The sequence below is a fragment of the Stegastes partitus genome, unplaced genomic scaffold (genome assembly GCF_000690725.1).
Source record: "Stegastes partitus isolate 25-593 unplaced genomic scaffold, Stegastes_partitus-1.0.2 Scaffold41, whole genome shotgun sequence".
In the NCBI taxonomy this organism is placed as follows: domain Eukaryota; kingdom Metazoa; phylum Chordata; class Actinopteri; family Pomacentridae; genus Stegastes; species Stegastes partitus.
Window position 1 is genome coordinate 900,727 of NW_007577772.1, and position 13,101 is coordinate 913,827.

At 41.6% G+C, this 13,101-nt stretch overlaps 1 protein-coding gene across 1 annotated transcript in view; it reads left to right on the forward strand.

Annotated features, from left to right (window-relative positions):
- trip4 (thyroid hormone receptor interactor 4) overlaps nucleotides 1–13,101 on the forward strand; it is a 94,044-nt gene that overhangs the window by 22,667 nt on the left and 58,276 nt on the right. The window contains exon 12 of the mRNA XM_008304665.1: nucleotides 9,697–9,799. Coding sequence (XP_008302887.1) covers nucleotides 9,697–9,799 — 103 coding nt within the window. The remainder of the gene's footprint in view (nucleotides 1–9,696; nucleotides 9,800–13,101) is intronic.

The window sequence follows — 13,101 nt, forward strand, 5'->3', positions numbered from 1 at the left end:
TTACCATGAATAAACCAGTTAGCGAAATATTTCTCTCCACCTGAGCTGTTCAGCCCGTAGACAAACGGTCCATTTGGATTTAAACATCCGCTCACGCAGCCACCACTCACTTCGTCTATTTTTGACTTGGCAGTCGGCAGTCATACATGGAAAAACAGTGATGAGCACAGTGGTATTACTAAATATTTTACAGATGAACCTGCACAAGTCGGAGATTAGAAAGATCTAAAGGGCTTTTTAGTCTTGGCGAGATGTGTTGTTACATCGAAGTCATAAATAATAAATAAATATGCATAAATCAGAGTCGGCACTGGTATGAAAATAAGTGAAGGGAAGAGAAGTAAAATGCAAAGTGGCTCCAACGAGTGCTGCAGTGGTTGTCATGGTAAGTTCCCATTTTACATTTTTACACCATGACTGTCATCAGCGCAACAAAGCTGTCAGGCGACACCTACTTACCGATGTTGCTCTTTTTCCCCTTTTAAAGGGAAAATGCCTCCCTCACTCACTGTTTGATTCATTCTGATCAACACTGCTTCGCTGTGCTTTCATCATTTTAAGTTTCTCTTAATGAAACTCAGCACTTCCTGCAGATGTTTCACAGTAAATGTGACGTGAAAAGATTATCCCTCCTCAACCGCTGGAAGGCTTTTAATGTGAAGCAGATGGAGGAGTGAGTTTGCATTAACAGCAAACGGCAGATGGGGAAGATTCGGAAAACACGAAGGATTCCTGCTAAAATATGAGGCAAATTTTTTATGAAATTCTTGAAGTCTGTTAAGCTTTTAATGGAAGCCTGACTCAAATAAAGGCCTCATCCACTGCTGATTGGTGCTGTCCAAGGACAATGTAGATAATAGCTGACTGCGTTAGCCATTTTGAGTGCAGTTTTCCATATTCTGCAATAGTACAGACCAGGGTTATGCATTTTTAATCACAAGTCAAACATTCATTTTTGAAACTATGAATTGAATCTGATTTAAAATGTGCAGTCACAGTCTCAGGATGAGTAAAGGACGAAAGACGATGTGTCTGTGTTACTTTATTTGAAAGAAATCTGTGCAATTTGTTGTTACTGCTGGTCATTTGATGAGCAAAAATGTCTTTTATCCTTGAGTGAATGAGACTTTGATCATCAAAACTACATATAAATGTGACTTTTATTCTCAGCTGGCTCTTTGAGGATGAGGCCAAAAATTCCACTTTGCAGGAAAAACCCTGCGTTAGTCAGCGCAATTGATTGTTTCATGGACTTTTCATTGTGAGTCAGCAGAGGCGCTCTTAAAATCCACCGTCCACTTGGCCTTTCGCATGTCCCGCTGATATTCAGCTAACAAATAGAAACGTAGGAGGACACTAGTGAGCCAAGCTGTGCCGATGGGATAATCACAACACCGGAGCATCTGAGAAGCAGTGTGTGGAAGAGTATTTTTGGTTTCTATGCCCTACATGCCCCACAAAGATAAGGCTGTTGCACAACGTTGGACAAAAGCAGCTGCCTGACTCTGAAATAACAACAAATCCGAAGATTCACCTGCTAGCTTGCCGCCCAGGTGAGCCGGCGCAGACGGCAGAAATGAGTGAATCGGCATCAACTGCACAACCTCGTCTGGCCGTCTATTTTTCACCACACTCCTCTTCAGGACCTTTGCCAGAAGCTTGTAAAGAAGCCATCACTGATAAGATAGCAAGATTTATGGGCGATGATATGCGGCTCGGTGGTTATGCTTCAGGCGAAGGTTTTAGGGTGATGACAGAACTGGAGCCATGTTATAAAAGTCTAAGTAGCACCGCAGTCTCAAGTGCAGATGATTGACACCACACTGGAAAATATACAGTCGGTGCTGAAGGGCAAGAAGCTCACAGTGACCACCGACAGATGGATTTTTACGCTACACCGGTTGCTTTTAGAGGAATCTGAACAAACTGTATGTTGGTTTGAATTCGTTTTTTCAAGAAGGGACAAAGAAATTTGCAAAATCACTCGATAGTGTTAAAAAATACAAATATTTTCGATCGGTAAACAACGCTGCATTTGTTAACTCGGTCCTGTGTTTGGTCGTATATGTACAGCCTGTTGTCTTTGCGTGTCTGTGTGTACTCTGTTCCCGTGTTGTGCAGCGATGGAAAAACAAATAATACACTTACTGCGTGCAAAAAAAAAAAGGCTGAAAAGCAGTTACAGTACAAGTTTCCTGAGGGCAGCTGCATTTGTTGGAGGGTTAATGAATGCCAGAAACAGACTTGTGTTGTTTAGGTGGGGGGGGGGAGGAAGAACACGATACATTAAAGAACGATTGGCGAACGATTGCTGTTGCATACAGTTCCCAACAACACCCTTTCACCTCCCACATGTAGCCCATAGCTCAGAGACAACCCATCTGTTTCTCCATTCCCTGGGTGACACCAGCCTTGACAGAAGCGGCTAAGCAGTATTTCAGAAGTGTCCTTTTTCTGGGAACACGCAGTCGGTTTTGTGTGGTTCCCTATCTATCAAAATCTCTGCCTCTGTGTTTCTTCCTGGCCCTGTACTCTTATTATCCGTCGAATCCTCATTTTTACTCCCCATCTTCCCCTCTCCCTTCTCCTTTCTGTTCCTCCCTCCCCCCACACTCTCTCTTATTCCACCCTCCTCATTTTTAAAAGCCACATGCTCCCAGCCCGTCTGGCTCAGTTGCACCCTGCCAATGAAGGGCTTTTTATTGGGCTGAGATTGAGTGCAGCCAAGCAGGGCCTGGCTAGGGCTGAGGCTGGGGCCAGCCTCGCAGTTCCCCCAAACCCTCCTCCCCCCCCTGCCTGCACAGCCCACTCCACATGCCTGTTCTGGTCTGGCCCTGTCGCCCAGAAGGAGATTACTTGTCTCTGCTGCCCGTAATTGCCGACAGCAGCTGAAAAGAGCCAGAGAGAGAGAGAGAGACATTGTAGAGAGAGGAGAGGGAACAGTGTTGGCTTGTTGAGCTGTTACTTGACAAGCTTGGACTCAAAGGTTTGTGTTCCTGCTGTCAAATCCTGGCTCCGTTTTAGTTGGTTTTATTAAGATGGATGTTGTTTTCATCAGATGCTGATCGTAACTCATGGTATTTGGACTGCGCTAAGAATGAACAGTACAGTATATAGAACGCAGATGATGTATTAAGGAAGGAAAGCTGATGAAATGCACATATGACGGTCTGAATGAGGAGCAGTAGGGTCACTGTGCCCTCTCTCTGCCCTCTAAGCCACTGTTATTCTTCGTAGCCAAAGGCTTCCTTCCAGCAGCCTGTGCCCCGCCGTCCCCTTTTTACTTTTTCCAATGAACTTGTGAATTTCATATTATTACAGTTGGTTATTGTTGAATCCCCTCTGGCTTGATCCCAGCAAATTAAATAGTGGGCAGTTTATTGAATTGGCAGTCTCTGAAGAGGCTGCGATGCTGTATGAATTTTTCACCTCTTCCTTTTCGCTGTTAAGCATTTTGTACGTCGCTCTTCATTCAGTTGGGCTCTTGTTAAACGTTGGAATCCATATTTGCAGCACGTTTGCTTGCTGCTTGACTCCCACACATCCCCGCTGCAGCGTGTATTTTCAAAGCGTCGCTGTATGTCTGCCCTACAAATACAAAGATGCTTCAGTTGAAACCGTTTGGATGCATACTGCTCATTCTCTGGTAGGCAGAAGTGATTGAACACAAAATATTCGTACCGTCTGTAAGCAGAAAATTAACTACAGAATTACATTTCATGTCGACACAACATTAGAAAGAAAACCTCCAGTGGAAATCAAGGTTTTTATCTTGTTAGCGTGTCCATATGGTGTTTTTTTAAATGCTGGAAGACACATCATGAGCATTGCTGCCTTGATGCTGCAGCTTACTGTCTCAACAGCACAGATTCAGACAGCCATGTAACAAACCTAAAGAACTAATTAGGTTTGTCTCATATGGAACAAACATAAGGAACTAATCCTGTCGACTTGCTGGGTAGGTCTTCTCATTTGCATCGAATTGATTTCAAACACGTACAGCTGAATTAGTCCAATACTGCGAACTGCCACTGTGCCGTAGCAGAGTCGTGGGTGAGCTGGTGTGCTTGAGCTGCAGCACATAATGGAGAGCTGAGAGGAGAAACAGGGTTCTCACCAGAAATCTGTGACAGCGTAGCGTAGTATTAGCAGCAAAGACACTAAGGGCGGGGGGGGGTTTAGCATCTTCGCTGCTAGCGCTGTAGAGAAACAAGTCTCTTAGAAAAATTTGCACATACATGTTAGTCAGGTACAATCAACGTAGAGGAATGATAATTTTCCCGCTACATACCCTCGAAAACAACGCAACAGCCCAATTTGCAGCGTAATTTTTTCAGGCAGCAGCATAACGGGCTGTTACTCTGTTATAACGCTGGAGAGAACCCTGGAGAAAGATGCAGGAACTTCACAGATCTGCACATTCTCGAAGAAGCAACCGTGTATAGTTACGTCTCAACAATTTTAAGGCAGGAAGGGTTTATTTACATATGTAACTTTGACACATGGCGATAATTTTTTTTTAGGGTTTAGTCAGTGGGCAAATTATTTACCATACTGGCACACTGATGGAAATCTCAGGCCTGATATGGTGTCTGTTTGGTAAACTGTGTCCAAAAGTAAAGATGACAAAGCTGTACTGCCTGACTACGGCTCATGCCAATCAGAAAATAGTGTCTGTGGGCAGGACGTTGCTTGAGGTAACAGATTGGTGACTACAGACAGAGAGACGACTGCATCAGAGCCAAAGTAACTGGACTTGGTTTAAAAAAGAAATAACGACACCAATAATGGGAAAAATGCTAAATATCAGATCCATTAATCTCGACTGGTACTTTCATTCTGTTCACATTCCTTATGCTAAGCTAAGTTAACTAGCTGTCGTCAGCAGCTTCAAATTTATCGCACGTCTGTCACAGAGATATCATTCTTCTTGTTAAACTCTTGACAAGAACGCTAATAAGCACACTTCCCAAAAATGTCAAGCCCCCCCTGTAAGTGAACTAACTAGGTGACTGAATTACGCACTCGTCAAGTCGAGCACAAACTCTTTGTCTCACAGTTGTCTGACTTCCAACGGCAAGTAAATTGGAAGCAATCAACTAGTGATACACAATTCACGCTGAGGCATTTTAATGCAGCTGTCACTGGAACTGTACATACACCCTCAGATCTCTCCCCATGTCGAACACATTAGTCCCTCTACCCAGAATGCCCCGGGGCTGTGAGCCTGACCTACCACTGACTAATGACTAGTGTGCCAACGCGAAGTCACGTGACTGAACATCGTCGCCTGTAGTGTTTCCATGTAAATTTACTCAACAGTTTCTTAACTCGATTCCTGTGTTTCATGACAAGCTCAACCGGTCCGCTGTGCTTACATTAGATCCTTTCTGATGAATATGGAGGGCTTTAGAAAACCTCCTTGTCACACAACCACAGTGTTTCGTGCCCTTTTGATTAACGTGGAATGGAAACAATTAGGTGGGGGAGGTAGTGAGGCAAAGCAGCACATTCAACAGCTTTAAATGCTAATTAGCTAATGGAGGATGAAAGAGCAGGCAACTGGCAGGGTCTCACATGAGCACACTCGAGCTCTGGCTGCTGCTATGCTTGTTTCATCTGAATTCAGCAAGACCACCACCATTTTGTTTCCTTGAGTACCACTGACAATACAGCCATCTTGTGTAACCAGAGATATTTTTTTGTAATGATCTCAAATGAGGCTTATCTTTTCAGGAAGCGCCTCAGGTTGCTTTCTTTTGTGAATCGTCTCAAATTCTGAAATTTCAGTCTCTACTATGGTCCTGCTTCTTAGGTGTGATTCATTGTTATTTTCTTCCTAATTATTCTGAAAATATTCTCATGATGATCAAAGTTCAGGAAGTTTTTGTATCATGCTTTTTGTGTTTTATATTTTTTTCAGTCGTCCTTATTTTTCTGTCAAAGTCATAATAACGGCTGTGAGCATGATAAATGCTCGTCCCGTCCTCGAGGCCGGTTTGCGCAAGAACTGATTAACAAGACATTCAGTTGCTGGATATTTATTTACAACATGAATGAAATCCGAATACAAGAAGAAGGCCTCATGTTTATTAAATGGTTATTTTTCTAACCTCTTCAATGACACCACGAACGGGGAAAAAAATGGTTTATTCCCTTTCACTGATCTTATGTGAGAGGATATTGAGCTCTTCAGCAACTTAAAATAGGCAATTTCACTGTGTTTTGTACTTTATTAAGCTGTTTGTGTGCACGATGATTGAAATATTAAATTTATTTCAGTGTGCTTAGAAGGCAGAACAAGACGAACGTACTCTCTTTCACTCTCCCTCTGCATGTTTAACCTTGTGCTGCTGAGGCCTTTGTGTTAATTTGGTAGCACTCAATTTAGACTGTGAGACGGAAATGTTAGAAGGTTGAATTGACTGCTAGTGTGACTGCGAGCATAAAGGAGGATGGAGAAGTACACTAGGTTTGAACTTCTGTCCTTACATTTTTTTACTGGTCTATTTGTGGTCATCTCTGCTGTCCAGGATGATGTTATGCAGAGTCTTACTGGAAGGCGGATTTGTAAATCTTCTGCTGGAAGTGGAAAGTATTTCTCCGCTGAACCAACATCTCAAGTCCAACAGGAAACTCACACAAGAGTGATGTGAAAAATAAAGCCTTTCAGTGATGTTGGAGACATCTCGTATCCAATAGTTGAACAGTAGTTAAACATTTCTTGCCAAGGTTTCTTTTCAGCCACTTTATCCTTGAAGCGTCGATCTGCTGCTCAGGGCTGGTATGTGCCCTATACACGCCGCCATCTAATTCCCACCATCGTTAAATACCTTACATAACTTGTAGACGGGGGTATTGTGCTATTTATTGATATACCAGAGCGCATCTTTGTCGCACAGGCGTATACATAGTTAACCAGTGGTTCGTCTCTGAGGCTCGTTCGTACAGTCGCATGTTCACATCCACGTATGATCTATGAATTGTTCATAAAGTCATTCTTGTTCAGAATCATTTATTTATAACAAGAACAACTTCCCATCTAAAGGATTCTGCTCATATTACCTCAGTATCTTGTGTTTATTATGTGGCAACTACCTAATTAGGCCATTATTGTTAATAAATATATTGCAACCCGACTTCAGACTCCAACACTGATGGACTGTGGCATTAATAGTGAAGAATGCGCTAACCAGGCAGAAATAAGTGCTTTAAAATGAGCTATTTTGCTATATTACTAGGCTAATACCCTTTTCAACTGTCCCAAAAATAAAAGAATATGTTGCTACCATTTAATTTTTACTAGTCAATGTATAAACTACAGAAAAAAAAAAACCCACTTTGCTGCTGAAAGAAAACTGGCAGCTTTTAACGTAAAATATTTTCTGGCATGTTACTCAATGCATGACTTGAAGTAATGAATAAACCATTAGATATCCATACAACAACTCTGACTATGACAGGCACGACAGGCAGCCATGGCTGTGGTGTTAGAGCAGGTTGTCCGCCAATCAAAAGGTTGGTGGTTTGATCCCCGGCCCCAGTGCCTTGTGTGGCGAAGTGTACCTGGGCAAGATACTGCCGATGGTCGGCAGCCACCTTGTAAAGCAGCTGTGTGAATTGGTGAATAAGAAACGCATTGTAAAGGGTTTTGTAGAACCTAGCTAGACCATTTATCATTTGTTTTTATTGGCTCTCTTGGTTTAAAAGAAAAAACATTTGAAAAATGTCTTTTCGCGCTTAAAGAAATGAATATAAATTCCCACCGGATTCTGCAAACTGCATATGTTCTGTTTCCTCACATGGAGAAAAAAAACACTAAATGTCACTGTGGTGTGCTCCAGCAGCAATACGCTAATATTTGCATGGTCATAGATTCTGGATTTTTCCAATTAGGGAGGCTGTATACATGTTTCTTACTAAACAATTACACTTTTTTTTTATTATTCAAAAATCACTATGGATAAATAACTGTTTTATGCATAGTATTTTTTTTCCTTAAGACGGTGGCTTTTTCAGTCTGCTTTTCATTATAATAACTGTCCACATTGTAATAATTGGCTCTGAATGGGCTTGAGCCAAATGAATCTATATTTTGACGTGAGTTTTTTGGTGTGTTTATTGTAATTCAGGACAACAGTGTGACTTATTGATCTGTTTTTTGTTGGACTAAGGAGATGACTTATGTGGTGACAACAGATAGACAAGACACGGCAGTTTTAATTTTATATATAATATTGGGAACTGGGGGGAAAAGGACAACAACAACAAAATGATGGAGAAACAGAAAAATGTTGACTAACCCATCCAATAATTGGTCAGGCTGATAATCAGTTGATCCCTAATTGGACAGAGTTTAGCCACAGTGTCGATTGGATCTCATTGTTTTGATCTTTTCCTAGTAATATAATATATTATCAAGCGTATCCCTTAAAATTACATTAAAACTCACAACCTTCACCTTCTTTAACCCCGACTAAATCATAGACAATTTATTTCAAGGGCAGTCAGGGAAACCTTCTAACTGGGAAACCTAATTTAATTGGAATCACTGTGTCATTTGCCATAGGAAGGAGTAATCAAGAGGCTCTTCTCCGATCCCCACCAGCGTCTAACGACTCCTTGAGTGTTTACATATTTTGTCACTCGCCAGTGTATTAGACTCAAGTCGACATGGACTTTAATCTGAAATAAGCATCTCTATCATCTCCCCCCAGTTTGTCAGGGACCGTACAGATGGGTTGCAGACTCTGTTGATTTCCTTTAAAAGCCCCAAATTTGTCACAACCTTCAGTGCTCCTTTGAGGGAGATAGAGAGGCTGTGAATAAGGGAGAGGGGGGGTGGGGAGGAAAAAGCATGCTGTCATGAAAAGAGCCGCTTCCTGGCTGGCTAGATGCAATCATGGGCACTATCTGATAGCGCTGGAGGAAATTGGATGAGCTGAGAGCCGTTGGCTGCCAGTGATGGGAAAGATGACTCCTTTGTCACTGTGTCAGTCAATTCCCTACTCTCACCTAAGAGACCAATCAATAACACAGGGGGAGAGAGGTTTTCTCTTGTCTCTCGGCCTCTGTATGCTGTGGGCTGCTGTCAATTATGGGCTGTAAAATACCTTCTCCTTCATAGGAATGCGGTATGGTTATATGGTATCCATAAATATGTCACGGATGCGGTTAAATGTGATGTATTTTTCTAGATACAAATCTTGCCATGTTGGGAGGTAACAATTCTTTGTGTAATTATTAGGTTAACGCAAATACTGTACCCATTAGCGTGCTAATTTTATTGTCGTCACGATACAGTATTATCTACTGGACGGTGTGCATCGAGTAAAAAAAGCCTTTGGATGTCTTGAAATTCGAAGTTGGTTTTTCTACATCTTGTGTCATCCGTACAGCTCACAAGTGGTGCAGCTGCTCTCATTAGCAACTGCATCATTAGTTGTGCAATTATAGTGCATAAGACCCAGAGAGACTCATAACTATCAGTTGCTGTCAGGCATGTAGTATTACATCAGGCATGGAGGACATCTAGCACGGTGGAGGCGTATAAACAGACACTCGCTGAATGATTCATAGCCATCACAGGCTTTAACATATTTTCTGTGCACAATATGGACATGCTAGCTCTGTGTAAGATGATGCTAAACTGTTCTTTTCATCATCCCTTCCCCCCCACCACCACCACCCCTGCAGTTCCCTGATACCTGTGAGGAGTCTGCTTCTCCATTCGTCTTCATCTGCACCAACCCCCAGGAGCTGCTGGTGAAATTCCCCATGAAAGGGAAGCACAAGATCTGTAAGTCCTACTTCTTTCATGTCAAGGGAAGTGGAGTGGATGAAATTAGCCTGAGCCAACTAAGGGTTTCTTTCTTTTTCCATTTTTATTTTTATCAGCTTTCTCCCGTGTGTTCTGTGTATGCTCACATGCATACATAAATAGACATGTAAAGCAGCGATAATGCGAGGCAGTTCCTGATTACTATATTTTCATTAATAAAACAAAATTACAGACGCACAAAGCATGCTGACACGCACATGTACAGATTGTCTCTGAGAGCCATCTGTAAAGACAGGATTTTGCTGTCAGGTTGCCTGGGGGACAAGCCAGGCCTGGATGTGCAATGTTGTTGCTGTATTGTGTGATTTATAATAGGACTCAAACACATTTTCCCTCTGCTGCCGTAGTTGCTACTGCAAAATGATGTACCTGCAAGCTCTTTTGTTAATATTTCAAAACCCTCTAAAGACTTGAGAGGATTGTTTATGCAGCTGTGCCTCTGTTAGATCTTTTCAGATCGATGGAGACTGCTTTTTGAGAGGCTCAAGGTAAAATGTAGCAGGAGCTGTGCCCCCCTTCCTCCCCTCTTTTTTTCTTCTTCTTCTTTACTAAACTGGATATGATGACCTTGTCTCCATTTCTGTGAATATGATGAATACGTTAAAAGGTTTTTAGAGGTTTAGCTCAGACCTCAACAGCAAGAGATTAAATGAAGTTCTTGTTAAGCAGGATGTCAGCATGGCTTGGGGGAAAAAAAATGATTACTGATATGGAAGCTTTCAGAAGTCTGTAAATACTATTAAAGTCTTTAGCTCTGTTTTATCACTTGTCAGAATGTTGCACTTTCCTGCTACGCCGCATCTGACGTGATAAATCAGGTCACTCGTGTACTCCTGTACTTTTTTTTTCCATTTTCACTTTTTAGGAGTCTTAAATTGATGATCTTGAATAAAAGGCTGAACTTGATGAAACCTGCTGACACATTATTACAGGCTTGCTGTTGCAGGCACAGATTGCTGTAGGGAAATCTGCATTATTTAAACCAACAATAGCTCGTGGTTTATGAATCAGCACTTTACGTTTTATTGGTGGATAAATAAACGTGGCTTTGTTAAAGTTGACCATCGCAGATTATTAACCACTAATGGATTTTATCATTCAGTTTTACAGCACCTGCAGCCTGCTTCTTTTGCAGCTAAATGTTTAGTTGGGTTGCTGCGTAGGATGTTATAAATAACAAAGATAAAACAAAACGCAAAAGAAATGTCGAGGGAAGTTTGTTCATTTTGTGTTATTCACGTAGCCTTGTTTGTGAATCTACTTGCAGCTACTTTTCCATGTCACTGCAGTCAATTGCCCATATTTCTTATAAATGTGCTTCTTGCAGTCTCAGCGTGTCTCAGTTTTTCCATTAGAAAGATTTCTGTAACAATTGCCAGCCACTGGTCTGTTGTTGAGGTCGCCACCTTTCCTCAATTTCTTGTAATAGCCCTTTTGTGGAGGCTTTTAACGACATTTGAATCGAGTATCTGTTGCTTCCAGTTACACTTTTCTTCAGACTGTGTTTTAATATTCTGTCTGTCTTATTATCCAACTGCTGTACAGCTTTGCTCCAGCTCTGGCTCTCACATGCGTAATGTGATACAACTACACTCAGCCAAACTCTCACACACACAATCGCCGCCATCATCTTTTCATTTTCTGAAGAAACCTGATGATAGTTGGTTTAGATTTTGTCAAATTATCAATTAGAGCGCCTACATATGAACAATATGACTAATTCTGTTTTTTTTTTTTTTGTTTTTTTTTGCTTTTTCAGTGCTGTTTATTTCTCAGCAAGTTTACACAAAAATTACCTGGAATTAATTAAACTTGTTGGCGAGGTGTAGCTTGGACAAAGGAAGAACCATTACTTAACCCTCCTCCTTGAGAAAAATAAGCAGTAAACATCATAGATGAGCATTTTTCACTTTGAAACTACATTGAACCCATAACTGTCTCAAAAACATGGAATCAGACTTCCTGGGTTTCATATGTAACAAACATAAAGACCTAGGGTTTTCTTTATCAGGGTTTAGTTTGTGTTTTGTTTTTGCCATAAATCTGATCTGAGTCATTCATTATTTGGTAGTTGCCAATATCCAGTATTATTTTTCCTAGATAATGTACACTTTATAGGATTGTGGATTGAGCTGTTGTACCTGGTTGCACCACCTATTACTGTTTAATAGTGTAGTGACCAGAGGTGGTTGGCATTTCTGTGTTAGCAAGCAGAGAGCAATATAGGCTGATAATGGGGTACATTGACAAAGTCGTCTATGATGCTTAATGACTTCCAGCCAGTATACATGTTCAATTAAGCAAAGACTGAACAAGAAAATTACTTCTATGTCCCACTGGCATATAAAACATGCCTGGGCTTTGCCAATAATATCAGTACACGAGCCAATTAGTGATTGATGCTACTGCATTTATTGAGCAAATTATTAAAATTTATTGTATGTGTGTCAGTGGACATAAGCAAAAGACCTTCCTCAGCCTGTTGCCGATACTTATCAGTTAAAAGTTGCCTTGATCAGGCCTGATTCGGATGTAAGGCAATGGATGGATGGATGGATGGATGGATGGATGGATGGATGGATGGATGGATGAGAGGAGTTGTAGGTGAGCTGGTGTCGCAGTAGTTTTGTACAGTGAGTGGGGCACAAGAATCTTTGAAACATTGGGGTCCCTTCACATAAATTCTGTCAAATAAAGAATCATAAATATGCAGAAATAGTCAATTGATAATGCACCAAATCCTCCCAATAAAACAGGCTGTTTGTTCAGTACACATCAATGAATGCGTTCAGTTTTCCATATGCTCCTGGTATGTCGTGTGCACTGATCACAACATGCTCCCTGCGGTCCATGTTAGCCTGGAATTTGGACTGGTTATCCTGACCCACATGGACCTACACAGTCCAGCCTGTCTTATGCTTCTGTCACCAGCTAGCTTTTCACTATCTCACTCTCTCGCTCTCTCGGCCCCTCTTCCACCTCAATTCCCACTGCATCTCACGGGTCAAGGCATTGCCGCTCATCTTACTCAGGGGGGCTTAGCACGAGTATTTTTTGCTCCTCCAGCAGCTTACATTGACAAGATCCGCTTGTCACTGGCATTGCCAACCATCTCACGCCTCATCACAATGAGCAAGAAAGGGGATGAACAGTTCTGTGCTTTTCCATTCCTTCCAGCACAGTCACTGCTCGGTTGCGTAATGATAACAATTGTTGTTGTTTTTTTTTATTAGGGTGTTAAACTTTAATGTGTTGCGAGT